The 20243-nt window shown below is 51.5% G+C and overlaps 1 protein-coding gene across 15 annotated transcripts in view; it reads right to left on the bottom strand.

The window, feature by feature from the left end:
• The window catches only part of NCOR2 (nuclear receptor corepressor 2), a 256899-nt gene that overhangs the window by 95417 nt on the left and 141239 nt on the right, over window positions 1-20243 (bottom strand). For all 15 annotated transcript variants that reach the window (XM_075110457.1, XM_075110456.1, XM_075110450.1 and 12 more), the window contains exons 7-9: window positions 18525-18581; window positions 12461-12513; window positions 214-280 (exon numbers count right to left, since the gene is read on the bottom strand). In XM_075110457.1, coding sequence (XP_074966558.1) covers window positions 214-280; window positions 12461-12513; window positions 18525-18581 — 177 coding nt within the window. The remainder of the gene's footprint in view (window positions 1-213; window positions 281-12460; window positions 12514-18524; window positions 18582-20243) is intronic.

The following is a 20243-nucleotide window of genomic DNA, read 5'->3' on the forward strand; positions in this document are numbered from 1 at the left end:
AGGGGGTGCTTGCAGAGGGAGGTGGTGCCTGCAGCAGGATTGGGGACCTCTCCTTTACATCCAAGTTATTTTAAGCATAAGAGATGCCACAGCAATGCAACAGGCAAAGGCCTGAGCACCAGTACTTCTCTACTGGAAAACTTCCTTTTCTTTCTGACATAATAAATTATGCTGCTTTATACATATAAAGTAAACCATAGGCGAATCACTTACCCACTGTTTGCGAGCATGATTTCTCCTCTTAAAGTACAAAATTAACTTCTTCCGCATTGCCTGGTTTCTGTAAAGGGGGGGAAGAAAAAAAAAAAAAAAGAGATCTGATTAACGAGGCGGCTAAAATCCAAAGGCCGGCTCTCCCCGCTCCCAAAGGGGTTCGCAACACAGCTTCCACCTTAACTCAGAATTGCATCAACTTCAGAGCCACAAACGCGATTATCTGGGGACCTCGCACCAGCTTTAGAGAAAGACCAACAAATCCTCCTACACAAGGAACTTCACCCACGTCTGTTGGTAAAACCAGGACTAAGGTTGAGAATTAATTAATGAACTCCCAATTCTGCAAACCTTTACCGTGTGCTCAGCACTGAACACGGGCAGACGTTCAGCTCTGCTTTTACCAACGGGCCAGGCTGTTTCTTGATTATTTTTACATTTTGATCTGCAAAAACCCAATGGGGTCCCAGGAGTTGGGGGGCTCATGCCAAGCTCTCTGTGGCAGAAGGCGGCTACCCCCAGCACCCTCCGAGCAGTGGCCACCCTGAACCGCCCAGGTCCCCAGGGCCAGCACCGACAGAGCTGTCAGCACACACATGCTCCAAGGGGTTATTCACCCCTGGGCTCCGAGGTGCTGATAAGGAGGCAGGATTGCAGCAAGGCTTGCAGCACATATCTCTCCTAACCTCTTGCTTTCTTGGATCCTTGCCTAACAAAGCTGCAAGCAAACCAGCCAGGAAAAGTTCAGACACTTGCAGAATTGGGACCTCAAGAAACGAGCCATTGCAACCACAACCAACCCAGTGTCTGTCCAGACGCCCCCCCTGGTTTCTTCTTCTTTCTACTTTCTAAAGACAGCATGAAGTAATTGCTCACAGAGAAGCAGCGCCAAAGCAGTAAGGAGCTGGAAAGGCTGCACGAGCTCCCAAAGTCTGCACAAACCTAAGCTCCTGCAGTTGTTTCTGTAACTAATACAGCAATAAAATCTCTAGGTAAAATGTAGAGACCAGGGGCAAAGGCGTTTCTTTAAGTCTTTTATCCCGATTAAAGGCAGAGCTGCAGTGTATAATTACTGATCAGGAGCTTAACAGTCTCACGTAGGCATGTTCTGCTGCATTTAGCAGAATGAAAAGACACCCTTGCTGTTTCCTCATTCCCCTCCCTGCCTGGCTAGTGGGGAGGGGAGAAAACACCCTCCTCCCCCCATTAAATCCCTAAACCTCAGCAGCAGCAAAAGAGACTGTTTGGGAAGGGGCAGAGGGTCCAGCTCACTTAGAGAAAGGACTGGGGACACTCCTGGCTAAATTTGGTGATGAAGAACATCGCAGAACATATCAACATTTTTCACTTTTAGAACTCTCTACTTGCTACACCATTAAACCACGCACTGGCACATATGGGGAACGACAGTGTTCCTGCAGCAAGTGCTGCCCTGGGGACCCCAGGTCCCCCCAGCCCACCGCCAAGGCTGCACCCCTGCTCCAGCAGCGTGCCAGGGAATCCCAGCCCACCTGCACATGGGGGTGTGCAGCAGGGCCTGGGGGCACCACCATAATACAGGCACCCAATAATTAGGAGTTTTATTTAGGACAGCAATTCCTTGGGGTGGGGACCTCAAGCACCATTACCTCCAAGATCAAGTATGGCTGCTAGAGGAAAGGCAGCAGGATTTGGGACAGGGATGATTTCTTTTCCAGCACAGAACAGCCACAGTCAGCTTTGTGGCCTCCTTTTAGTTTACCAAGGATGAAACGCATCAGGCTTGATTCTTGGTCCTAATAGTACCATTTGGATCTTGCAACTTCTGTTATCCCCTCTTAATTAGTTACCGGAGATACGGGATACACGCCTGACCACTGCCTGAGCTGCACTACTGCTTCATTCCCTTTGTCTTTGCCTTGAACGCTTTGGTGCAAAAATAGACCTTGATTTCCAAGGCAGTGCTAGCAAGTGGCACTCGTTACTCCTCCTTCGAATGTAGAACACCAGCTACTGGCTGGGAACGGACTCCAGTATCCCCAGCTCAGGCCACACAGCCCCAAATCCCCGTACACACCCAATTCCAGGCAGCGCCAGCAAAAGGCACAGTCAAGCGACAGGGCTGAAGGCTCCTGCAGAGCAGACACCTGGATCCACAAAGGTTTTCTGAGCGAGGGCTTGAATATCAAGCCATGTCCTTTGACTCTGTTCAGAAATCAAAGTGGCATTGATCACTGGGGCCGGGGGAATCTAATAAATCCACACATGGGGCACTTTCTGCCTTTGCTCTTTTTTGACGGCACGTTTACAAAGGACCCGCTGTTGCTCTGGTCTGCACTGCAAAGACCAGAGGCCACCTCATTAAATATTTTAATAAACATTGCTGCCAAAGCCTTCTCCCTGCTGGATCACACAACGCCACTGATTTCTGTTTCTGTCTGAGTGGTTCAGCCACCGAGGAGTCTCAAAGGAGGCTGCAGGTGACTGGCTGAGCTAAACCTCAACACTCACCTCTGTGGAAACAGCATTCACTTGCCTTCAAAAATTGAGGAAACTGAGGCACAGAGCTGCAGTGATGTCTGCCCACTTGCACAGGGAGGGAGGCATGAGAAATGAGGAGCGGGGCTGTGCTGTGCCAAATGCTCCAGAGCATCCACTTCCAGACCCATAAGCAAGGTCTGTCCAGCAGTGTCCAGCACCCATTTCCCAGCCCCGCACACCAGGCATTCCTCTGCCCACCTGCAGGTTCTCCTTCTGACTCCTCATGTGCTCCTGCATCCCTTTGCATTGTACGTGCTGAGCTTTCGTCACCAGCTCCGGCGCTGTGTGGTACTGCAGCGGGCAGCCATTCCTCCTGCAGAGGCCCCGTTGCATGGATTTCCTTTCAAGGCTTCAGCCTCAAAAGACTCCAACAGAAGACTGTGCCCAAAAGACACATTCCCGTTTGTTTGTTTATTTCAGTTCTGATGGAAACGCTAACAGGGGGAAACCACTGGAGTGATGCTAATGATGATCATGTGTGGGACAGCCCCCAGCAAGGGGTCATGGCTTGTCCCTTGGGGCCAGCACAGCTAAATCAACCCCTGCCCTCCCCACCCCAGCCTGGGTGACATCTAGGAGCAACACACTGCTGCTGTATCTGCTATACAAGTTATCAGGAAACAGGAGAGTAAATGAAGAAAATTAGCAGCTCTTACGCAGCTGATGGGTTGCCTTGAGTTTTGCATCATGGCTGACCTTGAAGGCACTAATAAAGGCAAAGACTTAATGGCTCCACAGCTGCAAAAATCAGGAATGCCTTGAAAGCCATTGTATGTTTACCACCACTTAGGCTGAAGCAATCAGAGAGCAAAAGGATTAAAAATAACAACAAAACCCCCTTATGCCTTAAATGCTTTTGCTGCTTTATCTTTTTTTTTTTTTTTGCATAAGGTCAACCTTTCAAAGGTTAATACAATCTTGGTAAATATAAATAGGCTTCACAGTTTATCTTGCTACATGTACTGCTGTTACTTAGAAACCATTTGCAGAGAGGTTAATTCGGGCCACACGTCTCTGAAGCACACGCTGTGCTCCCTGGGCAAATCAGAGTCAAGCACAACTGCGGTGGCCCAGGCAGGGAAGGTAAGGGCTGTCTGCTGGGAGTCTTCCACAGAAATAACCAGTGTGGAGCAGCACATGGGAAAGGTTGCTCTTGCAACATGCCAACCCTCCTTCATTGTCCTCCTCAGCAGCCCAAATCCTTGCAGCTCCCTGCCTGTGGTTTGCTGGTGCACAAGAAAAGTGTCACGGATGGAGACCTGAACCTCCGCAGCATCAAGAAATCAGGCTTTTCACAGGCAGAAGGAATGGAGGCTCCTTAGTTAAAGCAACAGTGACTCTTGTGGACAGTTTTAAGTACTGCTGTGCTGGCATGCCACACACCATGCCAGGTCAAAAGGACGTGCGAGTCCCTTGCCTGGTCCTTGGACATGCCCCCTGCAGCTGCTAAGGCACGGCAGGGGCAGGCTGGGATGGGCCCAGCGAGACGCGGAGCCTGCCCAGCTTCTGACGAGTTGGGGTTTCGGGGCTGCCAGATGGCACATCCCCATCCTTGTGGTCAACAACTCATCTATTCACCACTGGAGCCCATCTGCATTTCTACCTTCCCCGTGGCCGTGTGCTGCACAGCTCCCTGGTGTGCCTACTGGGAAAGCCCTTCCTTCTGGTAGGCTCTCAGCTCCATGTAGCATCCCCCAGCACCAGCTGCAATGACATGGTGACTACACGTTTCCCACTCACCTACTCCAGAGCAGCCCTGATTTTATACATTTCTAACAGTTCCTTCTGAAGGTGGCTCTTCTGAGGTGAGGACACCACATCTGTTACCTTCCCTGTGCCAAAAGCTATCCCAGTCCTTTGGTCACCAGCAGAGCTTTTCCTGCACCTTCTCTGCTCCTCTGCAGAGAGGGGAGATGAGCCAGTGCAGGTCACACATCCACCCCAGCCTTCTCCAGAGAGGCATTGACCTTTTGAGCTTTTGCAGACCTCAGGCACGGAGTCACCTCCAGCCAGCCAGTCCCCAAAACACTGGCGCTTGGCCACACTCGGGGGGTGCAGCCTCATGCTGGGAGCCCACGGCTGCTGCTCCTCTTTAACTGCTCTGCAAGTGCCTTGCAGATTTACGTCCTCATTGCTGGTAAACTCAACCGGTGACAATCTCCTTCCGCCATCCCAGCAGGGCAAGGGTAAGCTGAGCCTGCCATGGAGTCTGTGGGAGAGTCAGGGTTTCTCCCACATTAGAAGCCCATTTGTTTCTCGTCTGAGATAGCAGAGGCTCTCAGGAGAAGCAGGTCCCCTACTTTGGGGCCAGGTATCAACTGGGCGAGTGCAGGAAGAGCCCCAGTACCAGGCACCAGCCTGAAATTGGGCACGACCCAGCCTGGGAGCCTGGGGCAGCCCCACCACTGCCCAGCACTTCCCCACATGCACCAGCAGGAGGAAACAGAGATCAAACAAGGTAAACCAAACTCAAAACTTGATGTTTGATTGTCACCTACCACCAGCGCAGGAAGCAGGAGTCAAATGTTACCTGTAATTTTGGGTATGATTCTGCAAGAGCTTTTCACCCTTGCATAACTCATCCTCGTCCCACAGCCCCACTGACCTAACTGGTGAGCCCCACCCAAGCGTGGTTCTCAGAGCCAGCCTCCAAACCACCAAGTGAAATAGATCTCCCACTCTGAGCAAAGTAAAGGGAACCCTGTGGGAGCAGCTGCTTCCACCTTAACTGGCTTGCTGCACGGTTGTTTTTGTTTTTTGGCTTTCACAATGGAACCAGTCAAGGAGAGAAGCCGTAACTCTGACTTTTGGGTTACTTGGCTGAGGTCCACATGAATTACTTGGCTACGGTCCTTCCGGAGGCTGTGATCTTAAAAGGATATGCGTGCACGCATGCGCATTGATGCTGGTGTGTACACACGTGTGGACACTGCCAAAGCCCTGGGATAAGACTCCAAAGATACAAAGAGCCGATGCACTGCAGCACACCTGGCCGAGCCTGCCCGCAGAGACCTTCAGCTGGTGCAAGACGAGATGAAAGGAAGTTTGCTATTTGATCAAAACTAATCAGGGGTATTTAATTACACAGGAACGTCTTTCATCAAACAGCCAGTGCAAACAAAGTAGGGATCAAGCTTGCAAAGGGCGATGGGAAGGAGGCAGCGAGCAGCTGGCAAAGCCATTGTACAGCGAGATTGATCGTGCAGGCGAGGGTCGGAAACGGAGGAGCCTCCTGCCAACTCCAACCAAACAGTCAGACTGGAGATCGGCAAACCATGGGGCCCAAGGAGCACAGCAAGAACGCTCCAAGGTGAAATCAGCCAAGAGGCAAGGGAGAGCATACAGAAATGGCTGTCCTCCCCCACGTACGCCCGCTCCTATCCATCGCTGATGCCAGGATCCCAAGCCACAGCTCAGGGCAGTCACCAATTCCCTACCCCTCTAGTTGCGAGACGCCCTGCAGAGAGGGCAGGGAGCAGGTCATCCTGTTCATGGGTCATCGCACTCATTCATCTCCTTGCTCTGAAATGGCCGGAGCACACAGTTCCAGCTGGTAGTACACTGTAACCTATTAACCCCAAGGCAGGGCACGCTCCTGGAAAGCCAGCTGTTCAGAGCAGTTTCCTTGCAATATTCAGAACCATTTTCTGGGGGAGAAAAGTGAGGCAGATCTTTAGTTAATTTACCCCAGAGCCCTTGAGCATTGGGGTAAGCTAAACCCCCAGAACCATAGCGCCTCTAGAACAGAGTGGCAGAAGTTCATCATTCTGGATGTACAGTCAGGCAGGCTGTGTTTGTGCCCAGGAACAACACACAAGAGAAAGAAGCCATCTGGAGGTCTCCCAGCTTCTCAAATCATGTCCTCTGCAGGTCCAAAAATGCATTCAGCTTTGGAGGTCCAAAGTTATCACTATAATTCATGAAAAAGTTTGCACTGTTAATTCACCTGGCGGTTCACACACTGAGGCCAGCGAGATGTTTGTGCTCCAAGGAGGATATGCCTTGGCAAACACAGGCACCTTGTTATCAGAGCTTGCCCTGGCCAGACCCCCAGCACAGCCTGTCCAGGTCCCCGCAGTGCCATCTCCTTGTGAAGGTGCTCCCACTGAGATGCTCAAGTGACTCCCTTGGGCAGCAGTTACATCCACAACCACAGTTCTTAACATCAGATGGGAAATTCATGCCCATCCCCCTTAGCACCTACAAGCTTAGGACCAAAATGAGACAAGCGCAAGTGCACGAGCACTTCTGGCCCTCGGTCAGGCACCCGTCTGATGTCTTTGCCTTCCCTTGGAGCCCAAGCTGACATTGCAAACCCAAGTGTTGCAAGATAGTCCACCCAAAACCAGTACTTGGCTTTTCACTGGCAAGAGAAAGAGGCAGAAGGTTGCACTGTGTGTCTCCATCATTTAGTAATTCATCACAAGGTAATACTTCTGCCCTAGTGCAGAGATGAGAAACCTTCAATGGGATGAGCAGGGAGCTGCTAGGTGAACTTCTAACACGAAAAATGTCTACAAGCGCTAATAAAAAGACCTGAAAGAGAATGCATTAGTAATGACAGGGTTTGGAAGAGCATTTGTATTAATGTCAGGCTTCAACTATGAATTTAGAGGCAATCCAGTGCTACTAAAACCCCTAAACAGCCAGTAATGAAAAGATGACTTAAATTTTCCAAAGTGACAAGTGATTTGGAAAGCTGTAGTAGTTAGATTTTTTCAGAAGAAAGCTGTTCTGCTCTTTGGGAGAAAGGGGCGGGTGGTGGTGGTGGTGTGCATTTCAAAAAGGAAAAGATATTCAGAAGCCCCTAAACCTCCCTGAAAATCCTGACTGTGGATTTTCATTCTGCAGAGGCAACGTTTCCCCCCACCCCGCAAAAAGCTGTCAGCTGCAGAGAGCAACCCAGACGTTCAAATATTAAAAGTGCACACAGCTTTGCTGCTGCTGGATCTGGACACGCAAGAAAACCAGAATCACACCAAGCTCTTGATCTGTTCTAGCTGTACACTCAGACCCTGGTTCTCCAACACCACTTCAAGCATCTCAAGGGGATGCAGCCTGGTTTCACCCCGACATTTCTGAATTTCAGCATAAAAGCAAGGAGAAGATCTTGAAAGGAAGGTTTAAAGCAAACCCTGCAAACAGCACCTTGTACATACCTACCCTGGGCTTTTCAGTTTTCCTTTGTTGCTTTTTCAAGGCTCAGAAGCTCACGTTTTGCTTTCAAACACAAATCCCACAGACTATGATTTCAAGATGACTGCGCTGGGAAAGGGGGGCAGGAGAGTCCTACCGGGCTGTTTTTCATGGCTGACCGAGCAGGAATCTCCTGCTGTAGAGAGGAAGGCCCCCTCAGAGAATATCTCTCCAGGTAGACAGCAGATAATTGATCCTGCTCATGTGAACAACATCTTGTCATTTTTCAAACACTTTGAGGAAAGAAGGTTAATACCTTTGGTGCCAGGAGTCTAGAGAAAATGCAAAATCACCACCATGGCAGGGTAGGAAGAGCAGCTCTCATCCTTGTATATCCAGCTGGCAAAACACTGAAATAAGAGACCTAGACCAGATGCACTGCTGCTTAATTGGTGCAAAAGTGCTCTCTGCATTTGTTGCTGTATTTCAGCAAAATCTAGAAAAAGGGGTCTTTGCAACCTTCTCAACTGATACAGAATCATTCAAGTGGTTCAAGGTGTGTTCAGAGCTGCAACACATCTTGGAGGAACCTGTCAGTCCATTGCCAAGCCAAAAAATTCACACCTTGAAAAACAGCAAGAGCCAAGCTAGCTACGGGGCAAAGCTCACCCTATCCCTATGAAAATGAGGGCAACTAAACACCATTTTGCTCTCTTCTTTCTTTATGGGAGCATGGCAGAGCCCCTCCCTCCAACAAAGCAGGTATTTCAAACAGAAAGGACATGGTTCCATCAAAGGTAGGTCAACTCTTTGGCACAAACCACTCAACGGTGCCTTAGATCACGTGGCAGATGTAGCATACAAAATTAACCATGTTCACTCAAAGCCTGCACTCACAGGTGAGCCAAAGGGACCCAAGCAGATGGGTAACAGAGCACAGCGAGGCAGCTAAATAGGACTTAAAAGCTTTTGAAGCTGCAAACACTAGAATGAACTGGGGCATGAAATTAATTTTAACTGTACTGAATAGGAGACAGGCCATAAAACTCCATGAAAATAAGAGACCAGTAACATTTCAGTAAGAGTAGGAATTCTTCCCGTAACTCCCCAGTCAGCTCCATTAGCATAAGTGACTCACCCCAGCTGAAAAGCAAAGCAAACAAGCAGGAAGAATTAAGCTAGTGTTGCAAGGCGAAGAGTATCGCTGTAGAGAAATCGAGGAATCCTGGCTTTGTGATATTCAAATGCCTTCCCACTGACACTTGCAAACATTCAACTGAATCAAAAAATCCACCCTAGGAAATATTTTTTAAAAAAAAAGAAAAAATTATTCACAAATTACACTTGTGAATAGTAAGGGCCTGGCCGTCCCCCTGCGCCCACGTATGAGGCTCCACACCAGCTTCACATGGGAGCAGTTTCTATTTAGCACAACAGAGCCAACATGCAATGCCGGACAGAATCACAACCTAGGTGATTTTCCGGCAATGTGCCAAAAGTCTTTTTCATCACACCTAAACCTGCGAAGGGTGAAGTTGTTCAGAAAATTCTGCATCCAGTTACACCTCGGCAAAATATAACCTGTGGTGTCCTGGCCGTTGTCCTTGTGGTGCTCTAAGGCATCTGGCTGATGTCTCCCAGCACCCTGTGCACTTACTGCATCTCCTACCAAAACAACCACCTCCAGGCTATGGAGCAGAAGCTGCTCTTCTAGAGCAGAAAAGCACAAACATATTAAGAACAAGGAAAGAACAAAAAGTATCTCCAAACGCAACCCGTGCAGAAGTTATAGGTAGGATTTGAACATCGTAGAACAATTTGGTCAAAACGAAGAAGTTTCCTACCTTTCCCTCTTGGTCAAAGGACCCTGAATCATTTGCTTAGAAGAATCACTGAAATCTTGATTTTGTATTTGCCTCCCAAGCATCCAAATGTCCTTTAATGTGCAACAGGGACACAGAGATGGGAGAACAAGACACAGTGATTTCTCTGCACATCCATCAACAAGTAGCAAAGTGCAATTCAGACCCCAGGACCTCTGAGACAGGCCCATGGTCAAAAGCTGCAAACATCTGGAGCCCAGACCCCTCAAGGGCCTTTTGCTGACCTAGATGTGGGAATGCGCTCGGCTGGCATCAATACCCAGCTGAAGGCAGCTAATTGCAAGGTTTCTGGAAGGAGGAGATGGAGGTTTTTCGTTAAAATGTGTGGTTTCCTTCCCATATTTTTGCAGCATTAATCACAGTGAACATTAACCCCAAGCCTGCCTGCTCCAACCTCTCCTAGGTCTACCACCGCCACCGCCGCACGAGAGGGTTGGGATAACCCTATGGATGCCTACAAAGGAAGGGATAAAGAGGAGTGCCTGCTCCGATGGCACAGGAAGCTGGTTTGACAGGGCTTCACGTCTCGTTACTGGTTTCACTCCTGACCTGCTCAGTCAGTTCACTCTTATTTGTGCCTGTGTTTCAGGCAGCAACCAAGGAAAGGAAATGGTTTAAATCACGGGAAGATGTGATCGCAAACCCACAAATATTGGCAGGGGAATGGAGAGTGGGTGAAGTATCTCAATCTACCTTTAACTTGTTCTTTCAAGGACAAAACTAGTGATCAGCTTGAAATTGCCACCTTCAGCACCCAGCTTGTGATGGCCGTGGAGCCCTTCAAGAGAAGAGGGGGGTCGGGGGACCCCGAGAGACGGTGACTGCCACATGCCATCAGTGCTTGGGGTGAGTCACAACCAGCAACGCGGAGAGCACGGCCTTGGGCCAGCACCTGATGCTCTACAAGGTGGTTTATCAGCTGTCAACCCCCTGAACTGACAGCAAAACAACTTCCAAAAGCAGGGGCCTGCAAGCCCACAGGGAGGACAGTCCCTCGGCCAGGCACCATGGCCTCTCCCACAAGTAAAATCGCCACCTACTTCAGCAGTCCTGCATGCAGTCAGTGAACCAGAGGGGGCGGCTCTGTTTTGTTTGCCTTTTTCACACCTTTGCAGCTAGAAAAGCACACCTGAGTGGTGTGGGCTGGTGGTCAGTGTGGAGGGCACACATCTGCATCCTCCACACCTCTCAGAGCTGCCTTAGCAGGCAGCGTGTCCACTGAAGGCAACGGCCAGAGGGCTGAAATGACAGGAGACCCAGGCCAAAGCACAAGTGTCAAAATCCTGGGGGGTCCTTGCCCAACACTTGTGGCAATATCTGCTAAGCTCAACCAACCAGGGGTAAGGGCATTGCCAACACAAAGCACAAAGGAAACGTCTGGAAGCAAAAAGCTGTTGGGATTTTTCAGCTGCAGAAAAGCCGTCGTTTCCTACTGACTTCTCTGTCTGCCTTCCCTTCCCACAGAAGTCTCTACATCCTCCTCACACACACCAGGAGATGATGCTCCCCTACCTCAGGGGTGCATGGCACAGCACCACTTTGGGTTTACTCCCAGCACCCAGGCCAAGACCGAGTACCCAAACATGATCCTTACATTTAGGGTGCCAGTGCCCAGTGCTGGCAGCGAGGCTGCTCAGGACTGCTGAGCCCTGTGGGAACCAAAGGTTTTGGGGTGACTCTGGGGTTTGAATGTTTTACAGTGAGTGCATTGCCTGGATGACACAGGAAGCCTTGGGTGGAGCAGGAACGGAGGCCAGGCAGCGTGCGGCGGGGTCACATCACCAAACCTCCCCACAGTCCCTGGGAGCAGACAGCACCTAAACACCGCCAGCGCCTACCATGCTCCCCTGCAGCAGAGCAGAACAGCAGAGGTACGCTAACTCTTTCCCTATAATCCCCCTGACATCAATTAACATACCGCTGAAAAGCAAAAGATTATTAACTTTTGTTAATAGATTATTAAGGATGATTATCACCATCTGACCGAGCCCGTACCAAAATAGACATGCTGCAGGCAGCTCAGAGCAATCATCGGTTCATTCAAGGCAGATAAAAGTTTCAGATCTGGTTTGACTATTTAAATTTCCAACAATAATCACAATTATTGCTATTCTCATTATCTGTTATATTTCTTCTATGTTCAGGAATTCAATGTGGTTATTAAATGCAGGTTGATGATTAAATCGTGTATTGAGGTGATAAGTCAAATTAGATGATTGCTAATTCTCTAAGTATCTTTGAAATAACCAGTTGTTATTAGACATTCAAGAGGTGCTTCATGAAAATCTAAGTGTAATTGCAACTTTTCATTTCACCTCATCTTTCCCACACACAAACACACACACACGCGCGCTGGCAGCTGATTTCATACTTCAGTATATGCAAAACAGAAGAAAGCACCCTAGGTGAGTGCTCTCTGGGAAAGTGCCAAGAGACTGGCCAGGATGCGCGTCCACCCACCCGAGAAAAATCAAAGAGCACCTTCAGCATCCGTCTGAAGCTATGGCTCCCAGCTGCTGAGCTCCTGGAGCTGCTCCTAGAGCTGGTCTGTGCTTCAGGCACCCGGAGCCACGAAACACCACCTCTAAAAGGATGCTCACGGTTCCTCAGCAGCTTTAATTAGGATCTGGGAGCAAGCTCGCATCCCTCCCACTCCAGCCTAATGCCCAACTTGACATTTAAAATAGCCTTTATTGCCATGTACTTACATTTTAATGTTTTCATGGTATTGCCTGGTGTCTGAAGGCTGGTTGTATAATGGCTGAAATAAATAAGAAAAATGAAGTCATAAATGGTATGGTCTGACATTTAGAAACTTAAACCCATCAGAAGCGCTGCTGTCTTGGTGCAGGTTCCCGTCTCCCAGAGCTGTGCCAGCCCAGGCGCCTGTCCCCACGCCCCCCAGCCCGCCCATCGCCCCCAGCCTCACTCCCTGGCCATACTGGAGGGTGCTGGCTCCTGGCGGTGCCGCTCGAGTCACAGTGCATCCCAGCTCAGCCCATGGGAGGGCAGGCAGCGCTTGAGCGAGCTGGCTCAGAACAAGCAATTTGTGACATAATCCACATAAACACGGCACGGCGGAGTACATGGTTGTTATTCACTGATAGAAAAACGCAGTGCGCTTTGGAACATATGACACGGGGGAGGCGAGGGGAAAGGGGGGCTTGGGGAGCGGGAAGAAACAGTCTGTGTGCTGCAAATTGTTATGTCTACGCAGCAAAAGCCTGCCTGAGCTCTCCCAGGGAGCTAAGTGCAGGCAACTGCAGGCAGGACAAGCGTTCACCCCTGGGGTTTCCAGCAATGCCAGGGGCGGGCTGGCCCCCAGGCACACTGCTGCAGCTCCCCAGCACCCGTGCGCAGAGTCATGCCCTTGTCCATCCCTCAGGAGGGGCACTGGGCTCCGGTAGGACAAGTGGTTTGTCCAGGTTTGCCCTTTAGAGAGCCCAGTGACCGTGACTGTCTCCAGCACCAGATGTGAACATCCATCATGGAGCTGCTCTGCCCCCTGCACCCTCAGGGGAACGTGCCAGGGCCCTCAACGGGCAGTCAGGAGAGCTGGATCCACCCCGGACACCTTCAGCCAGTCACTGCCCTCACTACCTCTCCCTTCCCATCTGCAGGGTGATGTACCCTTGGGGAACCTGCAGGGTCCCACCTCTGGGAGGGGAGGTGCCACAGAGACCATGCTCAATCCCACCCATTGTGGTTAACAGCTTAGGCTGTGCTCCAGGAGCTGCCAACAGTTGTGCCCATGTAAGCAGACTGACAGGGTGCTCCGGATTAAGCCCTTCAACACTTTGAGCTATTGGCTAAGCTGGTGTGAACAAGTCCAAAACCATGCTAATCAAAAGCTTGCCATGGCCCAACCATCATCAGCAACTAGGCACCTAACGAGTGCAGCTGCTGTCCAACCATGGAAACACGGCCCAAGTTTTCAAGCAGTTCATCCACAGACTTTCACCAAATCAGCTGTAAGCAGTCTAAAATCTGTCCCCCCGCCAAACACAGACAGGGGAACACGGGATGGCCGGGTGCTTGTTGAAGGCAGCATCCTGGCTATAGCTACATAAAAACCAGCTCACCTTCCTATTGTGACCATACAGCTGAGGCTACACTCTGGGTCCACCCAATTTCATCTCAGATTAAACACAGGAAAAGAGCAAAACATCTGCTGAACATCGGCTCAGCCAGGTAAGCAGCACAGAAGAGGACAGGACCAGCAAAACAGGCAGGTCCCTTTCTCCTCCAGTTTGAAGAAGGCGTTGTTCTCACCTCTTCCATGGTATCTCCCCACCATCATTACAAGTGCTTGGCCCAGAAGCTTGTTTTTCCACACAGCCAGCCTGTCTCTACTGCCCTGTAACAAACAGATACCGCCTCACCTCTCCCCTGCCACACACTGGGACAGCCACATCAGGCTGCACAGAAAGGAGACTGGGTGTAGCTCTGCCTACTCTCTGCAGCCCACCACCGCTGCATCTTGGCACCAGCAGGTCATCAGCTGCTTCTTCTGGCTGCCCTTGGACATGTCCCTCTTCGCTAGAAGAGCACATGTAATCCCCACGTGGAAGAGGCACGCAGAGGAGCCCAGGCAGACAGACGTGGTGAGATCGCTGCCTCCCAGGAGGGCTCCAGGGCTGCTGGCAGCGTTCAGGCATCTGTTACCCTGCGAGGGGACGGCGGGCTGCGAGGATGCTAGGAGACACCCGCAAGGGGACAGCCGGCCACCCCACGCTGGCAGAGCCAGTGCAGACGAGAGGGACAGGCAGGTCCCCCAGAAGGAAACGTTCTCAGTGGTCTCCCTTCCCATGGGGTATTTCTGTCACGAATCCTCTCAGATCTGCTGGTCTGGCTCCAGGCTTAGAGCTGGCTGTGCACTTCACGCTTGGAAAGCTCAGAGGAACACAGACATCCGTCTCATCACGTAGCTCAGGAGAGGCAGGTCTGCACCACGGAGAGAAGAAATCAAGCTGTGGCTCTTGAGCATCATGTCCACAGCCACCCTGGGAAGGCTCGACTGGGCTGCCTTGACCAGTGACTGCCTCTTTGAAGAGGACTGCATGAACTGGAAATATTGATAAGTAAAAGTGCCTCTTTTCCCTCTGAGCTCATAAAAATCAAAGCAAAGAAGCTCGCATGTGGTGAGTTACAGAGACCGCCCTCCTGGGAGAAGGCAGTGGAGTAAATGTTTTGGTTTGCGCCTGGGTTAGAGGATGCTCGTGTGCAGGTGGACATCACGGATGCCCTGATGCCACTCAGCTCACCAAAGGCTGCTGATTCTTCTCCACTACTACTTACCTATGATATAAACAGCCACTCAAATTCTTAGTTAGCAAACCTAAGTGTTAACAGACAAGGACCGGAACACATAATTTTAAAAGAAATACCTAAATATTCAGAAATAAGAAACTCTGGGACCCAGACCCAACATCCACATGACACCAGCATCTTAAGAGATTTCTGTCTGCACGACAGCCTCGGCACTGCACCTCAGCACACACAGTGGAGCAAGCCCAGGAGACAATTTCTACCTACCCCATAGAGAACATATCCTTGTAGACTAAATAGTTACAGAACTCTATTCTCAACAGGGCAGGGACTGAGAAACAGCGTCTTCCCTCAGAGCCATCCGCAACCTGCACAGCATTACAACCTTCTCAAGGAGCAAGCAGAAGTAAAACTGACAGGTCAGATGGGTAAGGTGACATGTTCAAAACATCCACAGTGTTTCTCCAGGGTAAGGGACACGTAATGTATTTCTCTGGGGGATGACATTTAAGAAAAACGTAATTGCAATGCAAAGCTATTACCAAAAAAAACCTTGGATTTACTGAAAGCTCTTTAAAAATAAAACAGAATGAAAGGTCTCAATTGTTTTCTGGCCACTGCAGCGTTCAGACTACATATCTCAATAACACTTCTCTCTAGGGAAAACATCGGGTCATTTTTAACATGGTACCGCTGCGTTGCAGGGATGAAATGAGCAGATACCTGGCCTACTGAGTCACAACCTCCTCCTGACCTGGAGGGGAGCGCCAGCTTCCCAGGACCTGAACTGGATCCATGCTTCCCAGGGATTCCTGGGCAGGGGTGATTTTCACCATGGGGAGAGGGAGCCGAGCCCCAGTCAAGCGGAGGGCAGTGGCCGTGACTGCACAGCACACCGGTGTGTTCTGCATCGGCTGGGGCTGGTGTGGGGCCAGGGAAGATGTGAGGGCCACCCAAAACCCCAGCAGACAGGATGGAGACGCACCAGCAAGGAGTAACAGGAAAAGGGATTCAGGCACAATTCTGCACGTTTAAAACCCCAGGAGCACAAAAATGAGGATCCTCCAAAGAAGCTCAGACGATGAATGACACCTCTAACATAAAAAGTGGAGGGCCAGACCTTGTAAGGTCAAAGCAGCAGAAGCCAGGAACCAGCAGCAAACCTTGCTGCTTCCCTGAGATGTACAACCCAAGGACACTAGTTTCAGTGAAGAGTTTGTAAGCCTGGAAGCTCAGAGGGAGCTGTTTAAAAGACTGAAGTCAGGAATTAGAGTTTCCTACCAGAGCTGGGACACCTCCCAGCAGCTTCCAACTTGATGGGAAACCCATGACACAGAACCGAAACTTCTGGGTAAATCCCTGTTTATGCTATCCTGGATCGCACTCAAAACCCCTCCTTCCAGCTAACACTACAGGCAGCCTCAACAAGCCCATCGATCTGCTCAGACAATGGGATTTCTTTCTTCGCTCAAGCACAAACCCCTCGGAGCAACCTGCCACCAGCAGGACAGAAGGCAGAGCCCCACCACGGCCCCTCCGCCCATTAACGCCCGCACAAGCCGGGGACACAGCCTCTGACTCTGTCCTGCCAGCAGCACCCAAGACCTCGTACCACCTCACCCTGCTCGCAGCCACCGTTTGCCAACGCTGCAGTAACCTCCAGCCTCTCTCAGCCACGACTAACCGATTTCCACCGTGACCTCTCACCTCACACCATAAGCCCCTGGCAATCTGCCCCGCTACCAAGCTGATGCACATCCGTCACCATCGCTGTAGTAAATGCAATTACCAGAGCTGCCTGAACAACCAAAAAAGCACGACGTCAGCAGCCTGAGCGGAGCCGATAGCAATCCAAGACCCTGCATTTGGGTGGCGGCCACCACCACTCCTTGGGGAGGCTTTGCACAGGATTAGCACCAGGCTGCCCGACCTCCTTGCAAGAGACCTCTGGGCTGTGGCAGCTCCAGGGCTGGTGCACCTCGCGTGCGACACGGTGGAGCAGGCGTGCATGTCGAGCACAGCTTGCAAAGCTGCCCTCCTTCCTGGAGCAGCTTCCTTTCCAACTCAGAAGAAGATCTGACTATTCATCTCACCTTTCAGAGGCCACTGGCAGGTCCCGGGTGCTGTTTTGCCTGACACAGTGTGGGGGCTGGGCCATAGGAAGCATCTCTCTGGGCAGACAGATGAGACAGTCTGCATGACACCCGCAGAGCCCAGCCAGGGTTTTGCAGGGTTTTCTCAGCAGAGGTAAAGCAGGGCAACAGAGGAAAGGTTTGCACTAGACTCTGCTGCAGCTCCCCTGTGCAGCGTCAGCACCCAAGGGCAAAGCATCAACAAACTCAAGAAAGGAAAAAAAGGAGAAAAAAAAGAAGCGGGGGAGGAAGGAAAGGAAATGCAACATCTTTCAGATGAGGAAGCACCAACCCCAGGCGCTACCAATCTTCAGAGCAGAAAGAGAGCAAAGGGTTTGACCCTGGTGACTCAAAGGAAAAATAATGAGCGTTACCACCCCAAACAAGGAAGTGGGCTTCCACACGTAGCAGTGAGCACTAATTCCCTTGTGACCTCTCCCTTACACACCCGGGAAAGACAGTGATTAGTACCACCTCCACAAGGCAAGTCCAAATTACAGCTGCCGAGGACTGTGAGCTGCCCACTCCCACCTGGCAGGAATGGCTCCTTCCATTGCACCCCATGGCCAGTACAAAGCAAGAGACGCTCTGTCAGACCACGTCTGTCCCCCTCTGACCCTTCCAGCGGCATCGCTGCAGACGCACCCTACCCCAGCACCCCTCTCCAGGACTCAGCCCCTCGGGTTGTTTTCAGCCACCCCTCCAGCAATCAATCGCTTGACTTACAGCTGGATTTTGCTGAATGAGGGGGCAGCCCCAAATTGACATTTTATTATAAGTTGTTTTTCTCAGCTTCCCTGTGCATGAGGGAGACAGCAATAGGGTGCTTGCAAGTCCCGATATCTGCAGGTCATTGCAGCTGCACCAGGCTGTTCTTACAGAGCACCTTCCAGCACCCTTCTCTGTTTGCAGTGGGGTGGGACAGAGGAGACCCGTCCCAGCACCCATCCATCCCGTGCAGCGCCACGAGGCTGGCTGGCCAGGCAGCAGCCCCACAGCCCCAGAGTTGGGGGTGCCATCAGCAGATGAAGCCATCGGCACCTCGAGAGGAGGCAGACTGTGCCAGAGCCCCTCCCGCCATCCAGCTCTGCTGCAGCCGTGTGAGGAAGGAGCCTAAGGGTTAAGGCTCTCCGAAGAGGGCTCTGTGTGTGTGCATACGTGTGTGCGTGTGTGTGTGTGTCTGCCTGTGTTTCAGCACTCATCTCAGCCACTTTGCTTCCTGCCTTGGTGCTCTGCCAGCGAGAGGTCCCGGCCAGCAGCAACCCTTCCTTCTGACAGCTTATACACGCACACAGGGCGCTGCGGTTGCCACCCAGGAACCTCTCCAAACCTGGCCCAGCTCCCACTCCCCGCTGCGAGAAGTAACACTCACCAGCTCCACCTGTGGACCCAGTCCTTCCAGGATCCGGTGGGCAGCCTCTGCCTTCTTCTGCAGGGAGGAAAGGGGGGGGGGGGGGGGGGGAGAGAGAGGAAAAAAAGTTATTTCTGCCATCCGTTACACTCGTAGCGCTCTGCTCCAGGTCTCCCGCTGTGCTAAAACCCCTTCCCAAACCCCTGCAGAGCCGCTACAAATCTCACCCCTGCCTGAAAGTGGGTGGAAAGGTTCAGCTCAGCCTCCGGATCTGCAGGAAAGTCCCATGGGTGAAGGGCTGCGGCACTCGAGATATCATGACTTCTAATGAATCCGAGCTCTGCTTGGGAAGTGACCCGAATCCCCAACCTCTCTGGGTGCCACACGGTGGGATCGCACCCGTTACCTCCACGCGGCTGCCGAGGAGGGTGGCGGGCGAGCTGGCATGCACGCAGAGATGCCCTTTCTAGGATTCATCACTTTGCAAGCATGTGATCATTATATTTGAGCTGCCCTTGGCTCCTCGCCTTGCTCTCGCTTCCCTCCCCTCCCTGCTGCAAGAAGAGCCCTTCTCTGCCCCCTTCCACCCCCGGCCAAGCTACCTAGTGCTTATTAGAAGGAAAAAAAAAACACCCAGGAACACGTGTCAGGGGCTGTGCAGTGGTTACTAATTAAACAGGACTGAAAAAAGACATGGGTTGGTTGCAGCAGGAGTCTAAATAAAAGATGACATTTTCAGTAAACAGCACTTCCTCACAAAGCCAGGCTTTGCAGGGGGGGTTACTGACAGTCCGATAAAACCAGATCACTGCACACTGCCTACAAGCCACAGGGATGAGTCGATAAAGCCAAACACCTGGCAGTGAAGGGGGTGAGGAGACAGATTTTCAGATGTGTTTGTTCAATAAAATAGGTACTTTTAGCTTTTGGGGGGGGGTGGGGGTTGGGGAGAAAAATATACAGCTGCCTAAAATAGGGGTGAAGGAACAGCGGGTAGAGCTGAGATTCCCAGGATTTAAAATGCAGGGGGAACCCTTTTTTGGAGCACATTCAACCCAATAAGCGTTAGAGCCTTGGCGGAGCTGCAGGATGGGAGCTGAGCTCCGGGGCTGGGGGGGACTGGGCTCCCTGGCAGAGCCAGCGGGGCTTTGGCAAAACCCTGGTGAAGACCCCACCCCAGGGCAGGGAAGGGATTTTAGCTCCGGGGGTCTGGCTCATGCTGCTTTCTGGCACCGGGCATCTCACCTTCCTGCTGGCTCACGACAGGATGAGTTTCCCAGGGTCTCAGCACAAAAGATGTCTCACCAAAAGCTAGCACATCACCCCACCGGCTTGCCCCCACGTCCGCCCCCTCGGTGGGTTTCCGAGAGCTTCACCTACCCACCCCTGCCACCAGCCAGTCCTCACAGAAGCGCCGATGCCACCAGTAGGTGTGCAAGTGCCTCGCCAGGGCTTTGCACACCCACACACAGTCTGATCTGCTAGCACGCACTTTTGCAGAGTTGACCCTGGGAACAGCTGCATGAGTCACCCTGCCCGCAGCCAAGCTCAGGGCCCTGGCGAAACAGCCCCGGCCCAGCTGCAAAACCCACGCTAGGTGCCTCACCGCAACAGGGCAACCGGGACACATTTCCAGCTTCTCTGTTCACTGTACGCTCAGAAGCACGCAAAGCTTCCTTGCAATTTAGAAGCAACTTCAGGGATGGTACAAGAGATGTTACCACAAAGTGCGCCTGCTCC

The sequence above is a fragment of the Phalacrocorax aristotelis genome, chromosome 15 (genome assembly GCF_949628215.1).
Source record: "Phalacrocorax aristotelis chromosome 15, bGulAri2.1, whole genome shotgun sequence".
NCBI classification, from domain to species: domain Eukaryota; kingdom Metazoa; phylum Chordata; class Aves; order Suliformes; family Phalacrocoracidae; genus Phalacrocorax; species Phalacrocorax aristotelis.